General features: G+C 50.1%; 1 protein-coding gene across 1 annotated transcript in view; it reads left to right on the forward strand.

Annotated features, from left to right (window-relative positions):
• The first annotated feature begins 14491 nt into the window (after positions 1 to 14491).
• Positions 14492 to 23157, forward strand: part of EFHD1 (EF-hand domain family member D1) — a 44468-nt gene continuing 35802 nt past the window's right edge. Inside the window, exon 1 of the mRNA XM_040231773.1 lies at positions 14492 to 15163. Within this exon, the coding sequence (XP_040087707.1) occupies positions 14871 to 15163 (293 nt within the window). The 5' untranslated portion in view covers positions 14492 to 14870. The remainder of the gene's footprint in view (positions 15164 to 23157) is intronic.

Here is a 23157-nt window from a genome sequence, read left to right on the forward strand (position 1 = left end):
TGAAGAACAGAATCTTCTGCTTCCTGCCCTGAGAGCATCAGACAGTCCTCCCCCAGTCCTCCCCCGCACTCCTGTCAGAAACAACTGGATAACTGGAGGAAATGCTCAAATGGCCTTGGGGAGCAGGCAGCGGGAGGAGAGGGAGGAAATGAAGTGAGTTCTACAGTGGCTCAGGTGGTAAAGAGTTGCCTGCAATGCAGGAGACCTGGGTTAGTTCCCTGGTTGGGAGAAGGAAATAGCAATCACTCCAGTATTCTTACCTGGAGAATTCCATGGACAAAGGAGCCTGGCGGGCTACAGTCCATGGGGTTGCAAAGAACTGGACATAATTGAGCAACTAACACTTTCTTTTCTTATTCTCTCTTTCTGCCAGGAAGGTAAAATCCAAACTGGCACAAAGAAGGGAAACCCAAGTAGAGCCCAGTAATCTCCCTGAGTTAGAGTCAGAGAAAGAAATTTGCAGAGGTCAAGACAAGAACTGACAGGACAGAGCAAGCAGGCAGGGGGAAAGCAGATGAAGAGCTTTGCATGGGGTTCCCTGAGTCTTTGGCGAAATACAAATTGTACACGCAAGGAGGGAAATGCTGTGAGGCAGATGGAAACACTGCCAGGGAAGGAACAATTACTGCAGAGCTGAATGGTTCCCCAAACTCAGAAGCATGAGGAATTGTATTTCATTCCCATCAGCCAAAGTGGAGAGATTTCATTGAATGCATAGGGTGTTGGGTAGAGTCCAGACATGCCACACCTTAGAAGTGGGTTAAATTGGTCATAGAGGAAAGGCTAGACCAACCTTGAAAGTGCTTCAAAACAAGCCTTAAAAGAACAAAGTGATCTGCAAGTAAACTACTAATAACTGCTTCCCATAAAAATTCCCACACTCTTTATTAGGTGTTCTTTAAAGCCCCTTTCCATCTTGAAAGTCCATGGTTTTCTATGCTGATCTTTTTCAGTTTTAGCTTTATTGAAGTATAATTGACATATATAAAGTGTACACTGTGTTGATTTGATGTATGTATACATCGTGAGAACATTCCCCGTCTTGTTAATTAACATATCCATCACCTCACATAATTATCTTTTTTCTTTCCGTTCTTTTTTGTTTAAAGGTCTACTCTCCTTGCAAATTTCTTGTAGCTGAGTAAGGATGAAGTAATTCTTATTGCCGCCACTGGGTGGCACTTCCAGTTTTTAAATCCCCTGCCTGGCGGCAGATTTGAAATCCTCTTCTCTGTAGCTCCGGGAGTTGGTAATGGACAGGGAGGCCTGGCGTGCTACAGTCCATGGGGTTGCAAAGAGTCGGACACGACTAAGCGACTTTTTCACTTTTAAATCTATGTTCGAGTTTGTCTTGTATAGAAGAGAGTGCTACTGCTGCTGCTAAGTCGCTTCAGTTGTGTCCGACTCTGCAATCCCATAGACGGCAGCCCACCAGCCTCCCCCGTCCCTGGGATTCTCCAGGCAAGAACACTGGAGTGGGTTGCCATTTCCTTCTCCAATGCATGAAAGTGAAAAGTGAAAGTGAAGTCGCTCAGTTGTGTCTGACTCTTCTTGATACCATGGACTGCAGCCTACCAGGCTCCTCCACCCATGGGATTTTCCAGGCAAAAGTACTGAAGTGGGGTGCCATTGCCTTTTCCATAGAAGAGAGTATTGGTAACTAAAAGCTTGTAAGATCTGGTTGTCTCCTGAAACTCTGGGATGTGGGAGAAGTCCGAAGCAGACTCACCTGGAACATTAGTGAGGGGGGTTCCCACACTGTCCCTCCTCCTAGGCTCCTGACTCACCTGCCTTCTCCCCTCTGAGGGGCAGGTCCAGTGAGGAGACCCATAGGGCTGGAGACGCCCTGAGCAAGTTCCACGCAGCACAGACCCTCATCTTTAAAGTTAGGGTCACAAGATCCGCCTTCTTGGTATACTCCAAACGTGGGACGCCCCCAGAACATCTTATTTCTAAAATAGAGATCCCCAGGTTCCATCTCCAGGGATCCTGATTCTGGTTAGGGTGAGGGTATTTCCCAGGCTACTGGGAAGACTAAATAAGACTCCACAGGATTTTGGGGAAATCCAGTGAGGCTGTATATGGAAAGTTCCTAGTGCCACGTGCAGCACAGAGTAAGTGCTGGCTGATCGGGAGCTTTAATTGTTTTTACCACCAGGGGTTAGCAGCCCAGGTGCCCATGACTGTGTCTGTATATAGTAGATACCAGTGTGTGCGTTTTCCAAATTTGCTGACATATTGAGTGCAGCACTTTCACAGCATCATCACCTTTCAGGATTTGAAATAGCTCTACTGGAATTCCATCACCTCCTCTAGCTTTTTTCCTAGTGATGCTTTCTAAGGCCCACTTGACTTCACATTCCAGGATGTCTGGCTCTAGGTGAGTGATCACACCATCATGATTATCTTGGTTGTGAAGATCTTTTTTGTACAGTTCTTCTGTGTATTCTTGCCACCTCTTCTTAATATCTTCTGCTTCTGTTAAGTCCATACCATTTCTGTCCTTTATCGAGCCCATCCTTACATGAAATGTTCCCTTGGTATCTCTAATTTTCTTGAAGAGATCTCTAGTCTTTCCCCTTCTCTTGTTTTTCTCTATTTCTTTGCATTGATCACTGAGGAAGGCTTTCTTATCTCTTCTTGCTATTCTTTGGAACTCTGCATTCAGATGCTTATATCTTCCCTTTTCTCCTTTGCTTTTTGCTTCTCTTCTTTTCACAGCTATTTGCAAGGCCTCCCCAGACAGCCATTTTGCTTTTTTGCATTTCTTTTCCATGGGGATGGTCTTGATCCCTGTCTCCTGTACAATGTCACGAACCTCCGTCCACAGTTCATCAGGCACTCTATCTATCAGATCTAGTCCCTTAAATCTATTTCTCACTTCCACTGTATAATCATAAGGGATTTGATTTAGGTCATACCTGAATGGTCTAGTGGTTTTCCCTACTTTTTTCAACTTAAGTCTGAATTTGGCAATAAGGAGTTCATGATCTGAGCCACAGTCAGCTCCTGGTCTTGTTTTTGCTGACTGTATAGAGCTTCTCCATCTTTGGCTGCAAAGAATATAATCAATCTGATTTCGGTGTTGACTATCTGGTGATGTCCATGTGTAGAATCTTCTCTTGTGTTGTTGAAAGAGGGTGTTTGGTATGACCAGTGCGTTCTCTTGGCAAAACTCTATTAGCCTTTGCCCTGCTTCATTCTGTATTCCAAAGCCAAATTTGCCTGTTACTCCAGGTGTTTCTTGACTTCCTACTTTTGGATTCCAGTCCCCTATAATGAAAAGGACATCTTTTTTGGGTGTTAGTTCTAAAAGGTCTTGTAGGTCTTCATAGAATCATTCAACTTCAGCTTCTTCAGCGTTACTGGTTGGGGTATAGACTTGGATTACTGTGATATTGAATGGTTTGCCCTGGAAACAAACAGAGATCATTCTGTCACTTTTGAGATTGCATCCAAGTACTGCATTTTGGACTCTTTTGTTGACCATGATGGCTACTCCATTTCTTCTGAGGGATTCCTGCCCGCAGTAGTAGATATAATGGTCATCTGAGTCAAATTCACCCATTCCAGTCCAGTTTAGTTCGCTGATTCCTAGAATGTCATCTCCTGTTTGACCACTTCCAATTTGCCTTGATTCATGGACCTAACATTCCAGGTTCCTATGAAATATTGCTCTTTACAGCATTGGACCTTGCTTCTATCACCAGTCCCATCCACAACTGGGTATTGTTTCTGCTTTGGCTCCAACCCTTCATTCTTTCTGCAGTTATTTCTCCACTGATCTCCAGTAGCATATTGGGCACCTACTGACCTGAGGAGTTCCTCTTTCAGTATCCTATCATTTTGCCTTTTCATACTATTCATGGGGTTCTCAAGGCAAGAATACTGAAGTGGTTTGCCATTCCCTTCTCCAGTGGACCACATTCTGTCAGATCTCTCCACCATGACCCGCCCATCTTGGGTGGCCCTACAGGGCATGGCTTAGTTTCATTGAGTTAGACAAGGCTGTGGTCTGTGTGATTAGATTGACTAGTTTTCTGTGATTATAGTTTCCGTGTGTCTGCACTCTGATGCCCTCTTGCAACACTTACCGTCTTACTTGGGTTTCTCTTACCTTGGACATGGGGTATCTCTTCACAGCTTTGGAAAACTCAGCAGTGGCCACAGGACTGGAAAAGGTCAGTTTTCATTCCAATCCCAAAGAAAGGCAATGCAGACGAATGCTCAAACTACCACACAATTGCACTCTTCTCACACGCTAGTAAAGTAATGCTCAAAATTCTCCAAGCCAGGCTTCAGCAATACGTGAACCGTGAACTTCCTGATGTTCAAGCTGGTTTTAGAAAAGGCAGAGGAACCAGAAATCAAATTGCCAACATCTGCTGGATCATGGAAAAAGCAAGAGAGTTCCAGAAAACCATCTATTTCTGCTTGATTGACTATGCCAAAGCCTTTGACTGTGTGGATCACAATAAACTGTGGAAAATTCTTCAAGAGATGGGAATACCAGACCACCTGACCTGCCTCTTGAGAAACCCATATGCAGGTCAGGAAGCAACAGTTAGAACTGGACATGGAACAACAGACTGGTTCCAAATAGGAAAAGGAGTCCGTCAAGGCTGTATATTGTCACTCTGCTTATTTAACTTCTATGCAGAGAACATCATGAGAAACGCTGGGCTGGAAGAAGCACAAGCTGGAATCAAGATTGCCAGGAAAAATATCAAAAAACTCAGATACGCAGATGACACCACCCTTATGGCAGAAAGTGAAGAGGAACTAAAAAGCCTCTTGATGAAGGTGAAAGAGGAGAGTGAAAAAGTTGGATTAAAGCTCAATATTCAGAAAACGAAGATCATGGCATCTGGTCCCATGACTTCATGGGAAATGGATGGGGAAACAGTGGAAATAGTGTCAGACTTTATTTTTGGGGGCTCCAAAATCACTGCAGATGATGACTGCAGCCATAAAATTAAAAGACACTTACTCCTTGGAAGGAAAGATATGACCAACCTAGATAGTATATTGAAAAGCAGAGACGTTACTTTGCCAACAAAGGTCCATCTAGTCAAGGCTATGATTTTTCCAGTGGTCATGTATGGATGTGAGAGTTGGACTGTGAAGAAAGCTGAGCGCCAAAGAATTAATGCTTTTGAACTGTGGTGTTGGAGAAGACTCTTGAGAGTCCGTTGGATTGCAAGGAGATCCAACCAGTCCATTCTAAAGGAGATCAGTCCTGGGTGTTCTTTGGAAGGAATGATGCTAAAGCTGAAACTCCAGCACTTTGGCCACCTCATGCGAAGAGTTGACTCACTGGAAAAGACTCTGATGCTGGGAGGGATTGGGGGCAGGAGAAGAAGGGGACGACAGAGGGTGAGATGGCTGGATGGCATCACTGACTCGATGGACGTGAGTCTGAGTGAACTCCGGGAGTTGGTGATGGACAGGGAGGCCTGGCGTGCTGTAATTCATGGGGTCACAAAGAGTCGGACACGACTGAGCGACTGAACTGAACTGAAGTGAACTGTGTGTGTGTGTGTGTGTGTGTGTGTGCTTATTTGCTCAGTTGTGTCCAATTCTTTGTGACCCAATAGACTGCAGCCTGCCAGGCTCCTCTGTCCATGGGATTTCCCAGGCAAGAATACTGGAGTGAGTTACCCTTCCCTTCCCCAGGGGATATTCCCAACCCAGGGATCGAAGCTGGGTCTCCTGCATTGCAGGAAGCTTCTTTACCATCTGAGCCACCAAGGAATCCCAGATGCCCAGTAAATACTGTCAAATGAATGAAAAAACCTTCCAGGCAGACCGTGGGGGTGCAGGCTCCAGAGCCCACCTGCAGGGATGAAGGAAACAGTAAGGCCACCTGCCCCACCAGGGCCCCTCTTCTGCCCACTGAGCCTCCCGTGACCCTGGACTGCACATGCGTCCTGGAGATGCGAGGGGAGGCGGGATGAGGGAAGGGCTGGGGACGGGGGGATGGAGGAGTCCATCCTGAGAAGACAGCAGCCTGGGGGAGTCTACCCAGAGCCCTGAAGCCAGGCCAGGACGAGGCTCTGCTCCCTGCCCCCGGGGCTTCTTGGGAGAGAGCCTCTGCTCCCCGGGTCACATGTATTACATCTGTGGCAAGATCCTCTATGAGCTTCCCTGATGGCTAGTGGTAAAGATTTGCCTGCAATGCGGGAGACATAGGAGATGCAGTTTTGATCCCTGGGTTGGGAAGATGCCCTGGAGAAGGAAACGGCAGCCCACTCCAGTATTCTTGCCTGGAGAATCCCATGGACAAAGGAGCCTGGTGGGCCACAGTCCATGGGCTCGCAAAGAGTCGGACACGACTGAGCGACTAAGCATGTGCACGTGCCTTCTATAACTAGAGGGCTCCAGTCGCCTGGGCAATGAGGAAACCGCGGGCACGGCCCAGCAGCGGGCACCCTGGGCGGTCAGTCGGGATGCAGTGGCAGAAACTCAGGGTGGCAGGTGGGCCAGCCGTGCTCCCAGCTGCTCACCGGCTGGTTGGAGCCACTCCTATGTCTGAATCTCCCTCCCTTGGGCAGAGCAGTTCTGTTTGTCCTCCTAAACCTCAGAGCTTCCAAGAACTAAATCTGAAACCCCTGAGGCATGAGCTGTCCCAGCGATGTGCCAACAGGAAGCTTCTGCTGCCATCCAGAGAAGGGGCAAGTAGGAGGCCCACCCTCCCAGATGGTTCCCACCAACCAGCTGGGTGACTCAGGGAACCATTTGCCATGTGGTTCCCCACGACCTCCAGCAGGGGGCAGCCTATCTGAGAAATTGGGGGGCATGCTCTGCCAACCCTGCGCAGGCTTCCTTAGGTGTGCTTCCGGGTGTCAAAAGAGGATACTGAAGGACAGGGAAGCCTGGCGTGCTGCAGTCCATGGCGTCGCAAAGAGTCGGACACAACTGAACCACAAGCATTGTTCCAGTCTTTGCTGTGATGTAACAAAACACCTGGAACCCAGTGGTGTTCATAAAGTGAAAGTCACTCAGTCGTGTCCAACTCTTTGCGACCCCATGGACTATACAGTCCCTGGAATTCTCCAGGACAGAAGGCTGAAGTGGGTAGTCTTTACCCTTCTCCAGGGGATCTTCCCAACCCAGGGGTGGAACCCAAGTCTCCCACATTGCAGGCGGATTCTTTACCAGTTGAGCCACAAGGGAAGCCCAAGAATACTGGAGTGGGTAGCCTATCCCTTCTCCAGCGGATCTTCCCAGCACACAAATCTTTTACCAACGGAGCTACCAGGGAAGCCCCGTTGTTTTTACCGCAATTCCCAAAGACACAGTGATGGAAAACGGCCACCACCAGTATACTGCATTCACGGACCCTCTGGGTCAGGAGCTGAGCACGGGGCGGTGGCCCTTCTCTGTTCCAGGTAACCTGGGACCTCCCCAGGGGCGACCTCGGTGACTGGGGCGGGAAGACCTGGGTCCCAGAACCCACTCCCTAGATGACTTCTTCGCTCACTTGTGTGGCACGTGGGATGGACTGGCTTCTCTGGGCCCACGGACGATATCCCACCAGGGGCGTCTCTGGCCTGGCAACCTCAGAGTAAGCAGGCATCCTGCCCGGTGACTCAGGGTGGCAAGAACGAGTGTTCCCAGAAGGCAAGGAGGAAACAGAGAGGCCTTTCTTCATCTAGCCTCAGAAGTGATGTTGCATCACTTCCACCACATTCCCCCTCTTTTTGGCCGTGCTGGGTCTTCACTGCTGCTCTTGGGCTTTCTCTAGTTACAGCTCCCAGGCTCCAGAGCATGGGCTCAGGGATGGTGGCACACAGGCTGAGTTGTCCCGAATCATGTGGAATCATCTCAGACCAGTGCAGGAATCTGTCCTCTGCACTGGTCCATCAGGGAAGCCCTTCCACCGTATTCCTTTGATCCTCCAGTCACACGGGCCCATCCAAGTTCAAGGGGTGAGGACACAGACCCTCTCAGTGGGAGGGATGTCAAATCATCTGTGGCCATGTTTCCAAACCACCACAGACACAGATGCAAAAAATTACAAAACCTGAGTACCCATCATGATGAAATTTTCCAACATGAACCACTGGAATTGTTACCAGCAAGATCAGGAAATAAAACACTGTCTGAAGGCCCTCCTGTGTTCCCTCCCAGTCCTTCCCCCAACCCGCATCCCCGATTTCTGACCCTGCTTGACTTGAACTGAATTGTATACTTCAAAATGGTTGATTGTGTGTTTTGTGAATTTTACCTTGCATGCATGCTAAGTAGCTTCAGTCGTGTCCGACCCTTTGTGACCCTCTGGACTGCAGCCCACCAGGGCCCTCTGTCCCTGGGATTCTCCAGGCAAAAAGACTGCAGTGGGCGGCCGTGTCCTCCTCCAGGGGATCTTCCCCACCCAGGGATCATACCCAGGTTTCCTGCATTGCAGGCGGATTCTTTACCAGCTGAGCCACCAGGGAAGCCCCAGAATACTGGAGAGGGTAGCCTGTCCATTCTCCAGGGGATCTTCACGGCACAGGAATCGAACCGGGGCCTCCTGCATTGTAGGCGATTCTTTACCAGCTGAGCTATAAGGGAAGCCCCTAAGCATCAAGGCAAGTACAAAAAAAAAAAAAAAAGAAGATATCTATTAAACCAACATCCCCAGCAAGCAAACATAGAAATTTGATGAAGTCTCAAGTCCCAGCTCTTGACCACCTTTTAGAAAATCCAACCAAAGCCTTCACCAGAGGCCAGCACACACATTAGAAACCAGATTCCTTGCCTTACTTATGCCCATCATCAAACGATCAGAAGCCCTCCTACATCAGTGGCTGAAAGCTGGCTAATAAAAATCAAGCCTTAGGGGCAGGTTAGAAATTTTGGCGGATTCTCATGTCCTTTGCAGTATGGAGGTGGGTGAGGGGTTAAACTATTTTAAAGCAACCCACATATCTCAAAAAAAACAGTACTTTTCATTTCACATGGAGAAGGGAAAGGCTATCCATCCCAGTATTCTGGCCTAGAGAATTCCATAGCCTAGTCCATGGGGTCGCAAAGAGTTGGACACGACTGAGCAACTTTCACTTTGAAGCTTGAGGAATATTACTTCCCTGACCAGGGATCGAACCCTCGCCCTTGGCAGTGAAAGCACAGAATCCTACCCACTGGACTGCCAGGGAATTCCCATAATAAATAATTTTATGTTTAGCAGAATTTGGTCTGGGGCTGACTTTCCTTATAATATGATAACAAGAATGTGGGGGAGTAAATACCCCCTCTAAACTTCTTTGACCAATACGCTAACCAACCAGGTAAAGTCTGAGTTGTACCAGGTTAAACGGGTTTAGGTAAGTTTGCTCATACCCTTGCCCAAGTTTCCATCAGTTTGTTTTCCTTTTTAACCACTGCTCTGTAGGAGTGCCCAAGGAGGTTCTGGTTACTTTGTTGCATTTGTTGATATCTTCTTCCGGTTTACATGTTAAACCTTCCATTACTTTTCCTTGCAATGTTGTTCAGTCACTAAGTCTGTCCAGCTCTTTGCAACACCATGGACTGCAGCCTGCCAGGCTCCTCTGTCCTCCACTATCTCCTGAAATTTGCTCAGATTCGTGTCCTTTGAGTTAGTGATGCTATCTAACCATTTCATCCTCTGCTGCCCTTTTCTTTTGCTCTCAGTCTTTCCCAGCATCAGGGTCTTTTCCAAAGAGTTGACTTTTCTGACTCTTTTGTGATCCCATGGACTGTAGCCCACCAGGCTCCTCTGTCCATGGGATTGCCCAGGCAAGAATACTAGAGTGGGTTGTCATTTCCTCCTCCAGGGGATCTTCCTGATCCAGAGATCCAACCCGAGTCTCCCACCTTGTGGGCGGATTCTTTAGCACTGAGCCACTAGGGAAGCCCTGTAACGGTACAAAGTAACATGCCTAACTCAAGGACCGATTACATGTGCAAGACAGAGTGATTATCATCCATACTCATACGTAACAGAGTATGGAGAGTTTGGTCTGGATGCTTTCATCTTCCATGTTGCAATTACATTTCAGGAAACTATCACTTAGGACTTTTGGTGTAGTAACAAAGAAAAATGATAACCGCAATTATCTGAAAAGACGAAACAAACACTCTCTCCTTTTCCATTTATACATCCAACTACAATCCCAGCTATGATTTATCCAGTAGTGAAAGCTATGGTCAAAGCTGTGGTTTTTCCAGTAGTCATGTATGGAAGTGAGAATTGAACCATAAAGAAAGCTGAGTGCCGAAGAATGGATGCTTTTGCACTGTGGTTTTGGAGAAGACTCTTGAGAGTCCCCTGGACTGCAAGCAAATCAAATCAGTCAATCCTAAAGGAAATTAGTCCTGAATATTCACTGGAAGGACTGATGCTGAAGATGAAGCTCCAATACATTGGCCACCCGATATGAAGAACCCACTCACTGGAAAAGACCCTGATGCTGGGAAAGATTGAAGGCAAAAGGAGAAGGGGACGACAGAGGACAAGATGGTTTGATGGCATCACCAACTCAATCGACATGAGTTTGAGCAAATTCCGGGAGATGATGAAGGACAGGGAAGCCTGGCGTGCTGCAGTCCATGGGGTCGCAAAAAGTCAGACATGACTGAGCGACTGAACTGAACTGACATTCCCAGTGGTCTTTGGAAGCCTGGATTTTCTTCACAGATTTCAAAGAAAGCACAAATCACAGCAATCTAATGCAGAAACAGATGTGATATCCAAGTCTACTGTTAAGGCAGAGATGAAAGGGGTGTGTGTGTGTGTGTGTGAAAGACATGCAGAAATGTAAAGCAATGTTGGACTTCTCGCTTATACTATTTATGTTAATAGGTAACGGCTTATTACTGTCATTTTAAAAAGAACAGATTTGTTGAGATATATTTCACATGCATAGACTTCACCCTTTCGCAGTGTACAATTCAATGGTTTGTATTATACTCATGGAGTTGTACAGTCATCATCACTCTCTAATTTTAGAATGTTTTCAGTGCAACGAGGGACGGCATGAAGAGACTTAGGAAGAGCACAGTTACTTCATTTGCGAAGGACGAATCCTTTTCCTCTAAAACGAATCAAAGGCCTGAGGTTTTGTCTTGTTAAAGAGGTTGACAATGCCAAGATACACAGGACTGCATGCCTCCAGAGAGGGAAGCAGAGCCAGGTTTCTGCTCACTTGGAAGCGTTTTCCCCTTTCTGGACTTGGATTCATTCTGACTTCCTAGTAGCTTGCAGGCCCATGCTTCCCAAGAGGGCTGAGAGACTGGTGCCAACCCATCTAGGCTGAAGGGCATACCTGTTCTTGTCTGAATGCCACAGAACCACGAGAGACTCAAGCCTGCAGGGGTTTTCAGAGAGAGGACTGGCAAATTGTATTTTCCTAAGATGGTCACAGTGGAGGCTTCCCTGGGGTCCAGTGGCTAAGACTCCCTGCTCCCAATGCATGGGACCTGGGTTCGATCCCCGGTCAGTGGATCCCATATACTGCAACTAAATATCCCGAGGGCCACAGCAAAGATCAAAGACCCTGAGTGTCATGACTAAGACTCGGTGCAGCCAAATAAATAATTTTTTTTTTTTTATGAAAAGAGAACAAAATGAGTGATTTTAAAAAATCAATAGATTTTTAAAATGAAGACAGATGATCACAATGACACATATCCCATCTCACACACTGTTTTTAGATGATTTTATCACACCTCCATTGAGAGGTGGAGATCTATTTCTTTATTTTTGGCTGTGCTGGGTCTTCATTGCTGTGCTTTTTTTCACTGGCGAGTAGAGGCTGTGCTCTAGTTGCAGTGCACAGACTCTCCTTTGCAGCTTTTCTTATTGGGAAGCAGGGGCTCATGGGCTTGTGGGCTTCAGTAGCTGTGGTTCGTGAACTCAGTATTTGCGGCTCTCAGGCTCTAGAGCACGGCTCAGTAGTTACAGCACATGGGTTTCATTGCTCTACAGCATGTGGGATCTTCCCGGACCAGGGGTCGAACCTGTATGCTCTGCATTTGCAGGCGGATTCTCACCCACTGGACCACCATCCAGGGAAGCCCGAGGGGTGGAGATGTATGTCCTCTCTCCTTCATGACTGTTCTGACCAATAGAGTCGAGCTGTGTGATTTCTGATCCTATTCATAAGAGGCGATGAAGCTTCTACCTCCCTCTGTCTCTTTGCAAGCCCGCCCTGGGAACCCAGTGACCATGCTGGGAGGAAGCACAGGCCACACGTAGGTGTTCTAGCCAAGCATCAGCCAGCGTCAGTCCGTACCTGGGAGGGAATAAATCTTCAGATGGATTCTCCCCTCCAGCCTCCGAGCTATCCCACCTTGCACCAGGTGGGTCAGAGGAGGGACTTCCCCATGAAGGTCTGTCCAAAGTGAAGATTTGTGAGCAAAGTAAATGTGTTGTTTGGGCCTTAGGTTTGGGGATTTTTTGTTACATAGCAATAGGGAACTGAAAAGAAGTCCTGGAGGTAAAACACGTTTGATTTCCCCTGTGAAATGCAAAGGGGCTTCTCTGATGGCTCAGACGGTAAAGAATCTGCCTGCAGTGCAGGAGACCCAGGTTCAATCCCTGGGTCGGGAAGATCCCCTGGAGAAGGGAACGGCAACCCACTCCAGTATTTTTGCCTGGAGAATTCCATGGACAGAAGAAAGGCAAAATCTCCTGTAGCCATCCCCCAGGAATGTTAGTGAAAGAAACACATTCATGGGATGACAGAGGCAAAATACTTTCAATTGCTCTACAGCTAACATAGCTCCCCTGTGGTACTGTTCCGTTGCAAGCAATCATATTTGTTTTGTTATAGCAGTTCTGTGTAGTCATTGTAGAAAATTCAGAGAAGTGAGAATTAAAATAGTTGACGGAAATGGTTGGACTCCCAGCGTTTAGAACGGTTAATAATGCGATCCTGGGTTTCTCTGGTGGCTCAGTGGTAAGGAATCCGCCTGCCAATGCAGGAGACATGGGTCCGACCCCTGGTCTGGGCTGATCCCACATGCCATGGAGTAACTAAGCCCCTGCACCACAGCTACTGAGCCTGTGCTCTAGAGCCTGGAAGCTGAAACGACTGAATCCACAAGCCCTGGCACGCTATAGCCTGTGCTCCACAGCAAGAGACGCCACCGCAGCGAGAAGCCCGCCCGTGCACCACAGCTAGCGAGGGGCCGCCACTTGCCACAACTGGAGGAAAGCCCACGAGTCGACGAAGAGCGAGCACAGCCGATCTATCAATATAATTATTTTTTAAAATGCTAATCTGGTCCCTTTCTCTTTAGTTTTTTTTTTTTTCCTGTGCACAGAAATGTGTTTTACAAAATATAGGTCATATTTGCACAGTAGTATTGATGTGTGTGTGTTAGTAGCTTGGTCGTGTCCGACTCTTTGTGACCCCATGGACTATAACCTACCAGGCTCCTCTGCCCATGAGGATTCTCCAGGCAAGAATACTGGAGTGGGTTGCTATGCCCTCCTCCTCCAGGGGATCTTTGTGAACCAGGGATCACATCTGTGTCTCTTATGTCTCCTGCATTGGCAGAAAGGGTCTTTACCACTAGTGCCACCTGGGAAGCCCCATTAGGGATGTTTAAAAGATTTTATTTGATCACTTTATTTAAAAACTTAATTTTTCCCTAATTAAATATATATATATATGTATGGGGCTTCCCAGTAGGGATGTTGAAAAGGTTCTATTTGATCACTTTATTTAAAAATTTAATATTTTCCCTAATTATATATATATATATATATTTCGGGAGGATCCTTGGAGGAGAGCATGGCAACTCACTTCAGTATTCTCACCTGGAGAATCCCCACAGCTAGAGGAACCTGCTGGGCTACAGTCCATGGGGTGGCAAAGGGTCCTACAGGTCTGAAGGAATAAGCACACAGGCCTCTCCAGATGCTCAGAATCCCTGCCAGGACCCTCTTGGGCCCTACACACCCCAGTGCCAAAGGCTGGTCCTGGATCTCAGGTGCCCACAGCCAGCAGTGGGGACAGGCCCTGGGGCAGCAGCCCCCAGGCAATCAGAACAAAGTCAGGGCAGAGTCCTCAGGGGCAGAGCGGTGTTTACAAGATTTTTCTCAAGGCTTGGCTGACGTAACAGCCATCCACATCAGCCTTCCTTAGGGAGTGACTTTTTTTTTTTTAACCGTGGTGTTAAAATGCTGATTTATTTCTTTATTTTCACGCTTCTTTTTTACTTTCTTGCGTTTCACAGAAAAAGTCAGAGTCTCCGAAGTGGCTCTGGTGTCTTAACCACAAGAGAGCCAGGAGTTCGTCTCTGCCTGCTTGCCTTTTTTTTTTTTTCTGTTTGCTTATTTGTTTTTAGTATTTTTAGTATGTTTTGGAAACATGTCTTTAGAGTGAGTGTTTAAAAGTCAGCTCCCCTTCCCCGCGCTCCCTAAGGGCGCCTCTCTCTCGCAGACCTCGAGACCAGTGGCGGCTGGGATGCCACCCGCAGTCCTGGGGGCGCGCGGGTGTCACTCGGGGGCGCTCGACCGCGAGCGCCGGCAGGCAGTCGGGGCACTTCTCGAGGACGAGAAAGGAACCGCCAGAACGGTACTGAAACTTTCGCCCGCTGCCATTCCCGGAGGACCTCAGGGTCCCCGGGCCCCCGAGAGCGGGCGGAAAGCTCAGGGTTGATCCGAGGGTCCGCGCCCCATCCCGGGAAGTGCTCGGCCAGTCGACATCCCCGGGACAGGCGGGCACCTGTGGCCTCCGGGGCGGGCGGTCCCCGAGCCACAGCTCCTCCTTAAAGCCGCGGCTCCGCCCCGCCTGCCCACGGTTCCACCCAACCGCCGGGTCCCCGCCGTCTCGGCAAAGTGTCGCAGAGTCGCCAGCCGCCCAGGAGCGCGCTGCCCGCCCAGTCCCTGAGTCTCCGGATCCACCGAGGCCATGGCCAGCGAGGAGCTGGCGAGCAAGCTGCAGCGGCGACTGCAGTGGGAGGAAGGGGACAGCGGGCTCCAGCCGGCGCCCGGAGCCGCCCCAGACCCCGAGCCCCAGCCGCAGCCGCCCGCCTGGGCGCCCACCGCCAGAGCCGACGCCGAGCTGAGCGCGCAGCTGAACCGACGGCTGGACATCAACGAGGGCGCAGCGCGGCCCCGCCGCTGCAGGGTCTTCCACCCCTACTCGGAGTTCCCGGAGTTCAGCCGCCGCCTCATCAAGGACCTGGAGAGCATGTTCAAACTGTGAGCGCTCGCGCCGTGCGCCCCCGGGGACCCGGGGACCCGGAGCCCCGAAGGGAGGGGCGGGGGAGGCGGGGCGGTCTCTCGGCGTCTCGGGCCCCGTTTGGGGTAGGACGGAGGGACCCAGTGCAGCGGTTTCTTTATCATTTAACCCTAACGCCCCCAAGACCCCGCACGCCCCGAGCGATCCCGGCGCGGTGGTGCTGGGGGATCCAGCCGGGCTGAGACACCGAGGGCAGGAGCTGCGGTTCTCCCTGACCTAGCTCAGAAGTTCCGCTCGGGCAACCGAGCCCGAATCCTGGGCTCAGGGGTCCAGACGGCGGGTCCCGCCCCCTCCGCCGCCTGGCTCGGAGATTTTGCCCAGCGTGCAACTTCTAGGAAACCGAGACGCGCTGCGCCTCACCTGCCAACTTTATCTCCCGAGGGAGAAATTAGCCTTCTTTGTCCTTTATCTTTTAAAAACAAAGGAGGAAACTTATCCTTGGCTGCTGCGCGGGGTTTAATGTACCCGCGGAGACAGAGAACTGGGGGTTTGTTAAACTCTTCGCAGAAGATCAGTACGTTCCGGGAGCGAGCGCGTTTGGGGAGCCTCCCGGGGGCGTCGCCTTGGCCGTGTTCCCCCTTCTTGCCTCTTGGGCAGGAGGCGCCCGTCGAAACCGGACACAGCAGCTGGCAACTGGTCCGGCGGGGGTTCAGTACGGTCGTGCTCCTCGGGGGAGCCCCAACCCCGGGCGATGGAGGCAGCTTTGCCTGGCGGCCTGTACTAGCAGTCGGCCTTGTAGCCTGGCAGCTCCCTGGGCCTCAGTTTCTTCATCTGGAGAGTGGGGAGAAAAAAAATCATCCTGCCTTTTAAGGCCAGAAAGTATTTTGCACACCATAAGCTCCCAACGGAGCTATTAATATTTGTTGGAGAATTGCGCCAAGACCGGGAAATGCCTGGGGGGACCGGAGGCCGCCGGCCAGGTCTTGCTTGGGGCGTTTTAAAAAGCGCCTGGAATGTGTTTGTCCTACCCACGGAGGTTCTATTTAAAGGCGCTGTGGCCGCTGTGTGGCGGGAGCCTGAGCCCCTTCCTGAGGCCGGACTGTGTCCAGCTCCAGCCTCGGCACCGAGGTCGGCAGATTGGTACCCGGAACCACTGCGTCTCCTCGGCTTCCTCGAAACCCTAATTTCCCGGTCCCTCGCTTCCAGGCTTTGTTCTCTGGAGTTAACACCTACTACTAAGTTGCTTCAGTCGTGTCCGACTCTGTGCGACCCCATAGACGGCAGCCCACCAGGCTCCCCCGTCCCTGGGATTCCCCAGGCAAGAACACGAGTGGTTGCCGTTTCCTTCGCCAATGCATGAAAGTGAAAAGTGAAAGTGAAGTTGCTCAGTCGTGTCCCACTCTTAGCGACCCCATGGACTGCAGCGCACCAGGCTCCTCGGTCCATGGGATTTTCCAGGCAAGAGTACAGTGGTGGGGTGCCATTGCCTTCTCCTGGAGTTAACACCTGTTGGGTGTAATTTGGGCCATTAAGGAGCCCTGGGACTTCCCAGGTGGCACGTGGTAAAGAAGACATAGAAAAAAGAAAGCGAAGTGAAGTGGCTCTGTCCGACTCTTTGCGACCCCATAGACTGTAGCCTACCAGGCCCCTCCATCCATGGGTTTTTCCAGGCCAGATTTCTGGAGTGGGTTGCCGTTCCCTTCTCCAGGAAAGAAGACATAAGAGATGCGGTCTGATCCTGGTGGGGAAGATCTCTGGAGGAGGGCATGGCAACCCACTCCAGTATTCTTGCCAGGGGAATCCCATGGACAGAGGAGCCTGGTGGGCTTCGGACCCTAAGATCGCACAGAGTCAGAGATGACTGAAGCGACTTATCACAGCAAGGAAAGCTGAGTCGAGGCGGAAGACTGACTGGGGCAGAGACTGAAACCTGTGCGGTTTGTCAGCACCCCTTTGACTTATTTGGGGTTATGCCTTTCCTGGCGTACTCTTCCCCGACTGACGGCTCCCAGGGCCCAGCGGTTCCTCCCAGTCCAGGCGGCTTTAGAGAGGGCGTCGCAGGGACTGTCATCTTCCTCTTGCTTTGGGGTCATTCAGATTTCTTTCATTTATTTATTTTTATTTTTATTATGTTTTTTCTGTAGAACAGTCTTTGAAAGGCTGTTTGTTTGTTGGCTGCCTAAGAGTAATAAAGGGAGTCCATACAATCACATGGCTGGATGGCATCGCTGACTCAATGGACATGAGTTTGAGCAAACTCTGGGAGTTGGTGGTGGCCAGGGAGGCCTGGCTTGCTGCAGTCCATGGGGTTGCAAAGAGTTGGACTGAACTGAACACAATCAGAGGGGCTTGGGAGATCAAGCAAGATGGCACCGATGAGGAAACAGATGCTGAAAGAAGATCAAGCTAAAGGGCAGGCAGTGTGTGCTCTAGGGTCCTGAAGAACTGGCAGTCTAGTCAAGTGTGGGACTTCTTTCTCCAGAGCTACTGTGTGAGTCAAAAGTCTAGGTGGGGTTTTCTGTCACTTGCAACCAAAACTGGCAGAAACGAAAAGGGCATTAATGGGCTCAAGAAGTTAAGAAAAAAGGGCTGGTGTCAGGTATGGCTGTATCTGGGAGCTCAAATGGTGCCCTCGGAGGTTCGTGTCTTTTTCTGAGCCAGCTTCCTCTCTGTGTGGTCCCCATTCTCAGGTGGCTTATTCCTGGTGGTGGCGGACAGCAGCTCCAGTAAATCCAGTGGGAAGGGTAACCATAGCAAAGGCCTTATTGTGTGTGTGTCTTTTGTAGCTTTACTATTGTTTCTGGTTGGCTCTGAATCTATTACTGTGGCCAGAGGAATTCATTGCTCTGATTGGCCGGGCCTGAGCCACGTGCCCCACCCCTGCAGTGACTGGCAGAGGGCTTGGCAGTGGGACTCTTACTGAGGAAGCCGGTGTGTGCACTGTGGTAAAATCACCACCTTCCTGTGAGGGCCGGGTAGCTGCTGTGACTGCCAGGGGCAGGGACCATTGGGACAATCATGCTTTCCCTGACGATGGTTTGGAAAAACCCTTCCCTCCCCACCAAATCTAATGCTGTGCTGTACTTAAGTTGCTTCAGTAGTGTCCGACTCTGCAACCCCACGGACTGTAGCCCTCCAGGCTCCTCTGTCCATGGGATTCTCCAGGCAAGAATACTGGAGTGGGTTGCCATGCCCTTCTCCAGGGGAACTTCCCCACCCAGGGATTGAACCTAGGTCTCCTGCATTGGCAGGCGGGTTCTTTACCACTAGCCATCATCTGGGAAACCCCCCTTAAATCTAGTATCAGGACCCAATTATCCATTTTGAGCTTGGAGAAGGTACAGACAGAGCCCCCCTCCCCCTCATTCCAGGGTCATTCGCTGTGATCGTGGGCAAGTTGCGTAACCACGTCTCGCTCTTCATCTGTAAAATGGGGGCAACTGTTCCTTTCAAGTTTTTTTTAACTGAATTTTTAAAGTTTATTTTCGGCTGTGCTGGGTCTTCGTTGCTGCACGGCTTTTCTCTAGTCGTGGGGCCTGGACTTTTCACGCCGTGGCTTCTCTTGCTGTGCAGCACTGGCTCTAGGGCACCGGGGCTTCGGCAGTTTCAGCCCCCTGGCTCTAGAGCACAGGCTTAGCAGTTCTGGCTCACCGGCTTAGTTGCCACATGTGGGATCTTCCCAGATCAGGGATAGAGCCCACGTCTCCTGCATTGGCAGGCAGATTCTTTCCCACCGAGCCCCCAGGAAAGCCCTCTTTCAAGGGTTTGGTGAGAACTGAGTGAGAGGAGTGGGTGACGAGCGCCAAGTCAGCCTGAGACATGAAACAGGGGCGTTCTGTTGAGAGCTGTTCCCCAGCTTTGGCTCCAAGCCCCATGTCCGTGTCCGAAACTCTCCCCGCCCTGCCCCCCACATGGGCACAAACAGGGACTCCTTGGCCCTGGCCCCCGTGAGCGTCCACCTGAGCCTGATGGGGTCCCCCCCTCAGGGGTTCCTGCCCAGTTTTCTCCCCTGGGAGGCAGCTGAACTCTTGCTCCCCTCACCCCACCAGGGTCAGGAGCTCCCAGCCAGGGAGAGAGACCCCTCTGACTCAGCTCTGCCCTTCAGTCCTCATCCCCCTCCTACCCGCAAGGCTGCTGTGGGGCCTGGCATCTGGGGATTTGCCACCTGCTGGCCTGGCATTGCCACCTTCCTGTAGGTGCCCTTTGCAGTTGATGAGGTCCTTGATCCCAGCTTTGCTCACAGCTCAGCCCAGCTTTCCTGCTGGCCCTCTTTCATGTTTCCCTCTTCCTGCTGTCCTATGTGACTTTAAAAAAAAACCAAAAACACTACATCTAGGTAAGTCCTCTTGAAAACCTCACTGTTGCTCACAGCCCCCTTCACATCCAGTCACTCCTGCACTAAACCTTTTCTGCAGCTGCTCTCTGAGGGCTGGGCAAGGAAGGCACTTCATGGGGGTCTTCTAGGTACCTATGCCTCCTAGGCATGCCCACCCCTCTCTGATCCTCTCCCTGCCCTGTGAGTGCGTTGCTATGGCGTCACCTTATCCAGCCAGCAGCTGGTGATTGCCACGTGTCTGCTCCACCTGAAGCGTACCTCGTTGTTGTTGTTTTTCAGCCACTAAGTCATGTCTGACTCTTTGTGACCCCAGGGACTGAAGCACGCTAGGCCTCCCTGTCCTCAACTATCTCCTGGAGCTTACTCAAACTCGTGTCCGTTGAGTCAGTGATGCCATCCAACCATCTCATGCTCTGTCGTCCCCTTCTCCTCCCACCTTCAATCTTGCCCAGCATCAGGGTCTTCTCCAATGAGCCGGCTCTTTGCACCAGGTGGCCAAAGTACTGGAGCTTCAGCTTCAGCATCAGACCTTCCAATGAACATTCAGGATTGCTTCCCTTTAGGATTGACTGGTTTGATCTCCTTGCAGTCCAAGGGACTCTCAAGAGTCTTCTCTAGCACCACAATTCGAAAGCATCAGTTCTTTGGCGCGCAACCTTCTTTGTGGTCCAATTCTCACATCCATACATGACTACTGGAAAAATACCTCTTCCTCCCTTTTTCTACTTCCTTTGCTTTTTATGCTTAAACTGAAAAAAAATCGTGTGAAAAATCTCAAAGAACACATAACACATTAACTTGTTTTCCATACTTTCCATATTTTATCCACTGCAGAAGCAGTGTTGTGAGACTGTTAAGAACATGAACTCGGAGCCGGGCTCCCTGGGTTCAAACCAACTCTACCACTTGCTACTTCAAAGGTTACTTTAGGCAGATTGCCGGAAGGCTCTGTGCCTCAGTTTCCCTTTCTGTCAGGTGGGGATAGAATAGCACCTGGCTTGTGAGATTATTGTGGGAATTAAATGAATTCATGTATGTGAAGCAGTTAGTGCAGTGCTTGGCCCATGGTGAGGCCAGTAGGTTTGTGTCACTAATTTTCACAGCTGTAATTTGGGTGGATATGCAGATTCTGTGCTGTCCGTTTTGTTAAACAGTTTGCAAACACTTTGCAATGGCTGCTTTATCCTTTGAAGCTGATTTCTCCTGCAGCTTGAGCTGTGGAGTGCGGACATGGAGTGTGGATGTGTGTGGCCACTTGCTGGCTAATTGGTCCCTCTGGGACTGCACCCACGGGGGTTGTTGAAGGGATTTACTCACTGCACTGCGGGGTGAGTGGATGTGAGTCCTAAGGCTGCTGTAACAAGGACCACAAGCTGGTGCCTTAAAACAAGAGAGATGTGTTTTCTCACCATTCTGGCAGCTGGAAACTGAAGTCATGGTGTCAGCTGGGCCACGCTCCCTCTACAGGCTCTAGGGAAGGACGCTTTCGTGCCTCATCTAGCTTCTGGTGGCTGCCAACAGTCCTTGGCATCCTGGGCTTATAGACACATCACTCTAGTCTCTGCCTTGAGAGCCCCATGGCCTTCTTCCTGTGTGTTGTCTTCACGTGGCCTTCTTGTATAGACGCCTATCATTGGATTTAGGGCCCACCCGAATCCAGTGATTTCATCATCTATTTTTTTTTTTGGTTGTGCTGGTCTTCGTTGCTTTGGCCAGGCTTTCTCTCGTTGTGGCAAGCGGTTCACAGGCTCCTGATTGCCGTGGCTTCTCCTGGTGCAGAGCTCAGGCTCTAGGAACATGGGCTTCAGTAGTCGCAGCACTCGGGCTGAGTACTTGTGACTCCCAGGAGTTGTGGCCAGGCTCAGGGACGTGGGGGATCTTTCTCCCCCAACCAGGGACCAAACCCTTGCCCCTTGCAGTTGAAGTGCAGAGTCCTAACCATTGGACCGCCAGGGAATTCCACAGTATGGCTTCATCCTAATTCAATTTATCACGTCTGCAAAGATCCTACTAGCATAGAGGTCATGTTCTGCAGGTCTGGGTGGCTGTGAATTTCAAGGGGCCCCCCTTCAGCTCATTACTGAGGGTGGGCAGAGGTGTCCAGTTGGTGTGTACCATGACTGTCTCGTCCTGGCCTCCTGGGAGAGTGCAGCGGTGGGGAGGCCCTTCCAAGGAGCCCTCAGGTTTAGGAACGTCAGAGTCTTAACCACGTTCGACTATTTAGGTGATTCAGAAATGTCTGAGAGGTAACCCAAGCCAGAATGATTCCTACCCCAACAGAAGGGGGATCAGATGGAGTTGCCGTCTAACTGCAAAAAAACAAACAAAACCAGCAGAAAACCCCTACTTGTGCCAGGAGTGCACTTACTTTCAGCAAGAATTTCGTTTCTAATCAGTCTCTAGATCCAGATTGTGATGTCGCCTTTGAGTTTACCCAGAATCTGACTTGACTGGATCAGAGTATGCCCATTCTTTTTGTCTGGGCCTCTACTCACATAGACATTGCAAAACATGCTTTGATCTCTTTAATACTATTTAAAAGTATTTTGCCTAGGGATTTCTTACATTTTCAAGGTTTTAAAAACTCCTGGATTCTTGCCAGCCTGTGAACACAGTGGATCCTTGGAGTGGGGGTCATTTGTCTTTATATTGTTGGGACCTGGTGTGTTGTAGAAGAGAGAGAATTTTCTAATGAGTGTGGGAAGCCAGAGGCATCACCAGCCCGGCCAGAAAAAGTTCCCTTTCCATCTCCAAGCGTGTTACTGGATAGCCCAGAGAATAGTGGCCTGATTTTAAAACGTAGAGGAAGAGGGCCCCAAAGAAACTGACTCTACAGTGTGTGTCCAGGGCTGTAATAGGAGCTGGTGGCGCGGTCAAGGTTAGACAGGAAATTTTAATTACCCTGCGCTAATCCAGAGGCCCCGTTCAAAAGAAGGTAATGAGGGGAACCACTTAAAGGCAGGACCCAAATACAGCATCTTAAAATGCAGCTGTGATGTTTTTGCAGCATACTAAAAGCTTGTGTTTCAATTCCCCACAGAGAGGGTGGGGAGAGGAGCGTTTGGCTATGGGAAAGTTGTCTTTTTATTCGGAATCCGAAACGATGATGTCATGGACGCCCTGCCAGCACCCGACGCCCTGTCACCACTGAACTCCGAAAAGGCGGGGGCTGTCCTGGAATTCTTCATTTCTCGTCTCCCCCATCCCCAGTTGCTTTTTCTCCTCTCTAGATTTTTCTCTGAGGGAAGGAGGAAGAGATGTGGAGATGGAGGGCTGGGAATTTGCCAAAGGGGTGAAGGGAGCCGAGTTAAGGAGGTTTGCTAGGGAAGGGGGAGGGGAGGCAGCCCACCCACTCTTATCTGTATCTTTCCAGTGAATTGCCTTCTACCCAGAGAAAGGTGGGTGGAAATAACCTAACTAAGTGCTTCTTTTTCCTCCTGTAGAGAAAGGCAAGGGCTCTGGCTCTCCTGATTGTGTCTTTGGTGCAAAGTGATCCACCTTAGAGTTGAAATTCCCTCACCTGCACTGGATTATGCCCGTTTGAGTGTTTTGGTTGAAGGTGGGGCAGGAGAACTCAGGGCTTGTCTGAATTCCTGGCGAGTGGTCAGCCAGAACCCAGCCAGGTCAGCTTCTGTTTGAGGTCTTGGTCTCTGGCAGAAAGATGATGTAACTGGGAAC

The sequence above is a fragment of the Oryx dammah genome, unplaced genomic scaffold, assembly GCF_014754425.2.
Source record: "Oryx dammah isolate SB20612 unplaced genomic scaffold, SCBI_Odam_1.1 HiC_scaffold_28, whole genome shotgun sequence".
NCBI lineage: Eukaryota > Metazoa > Chordata > Mammalia > Artiodactyla > Bovidae > Oryx > Oryx dammah.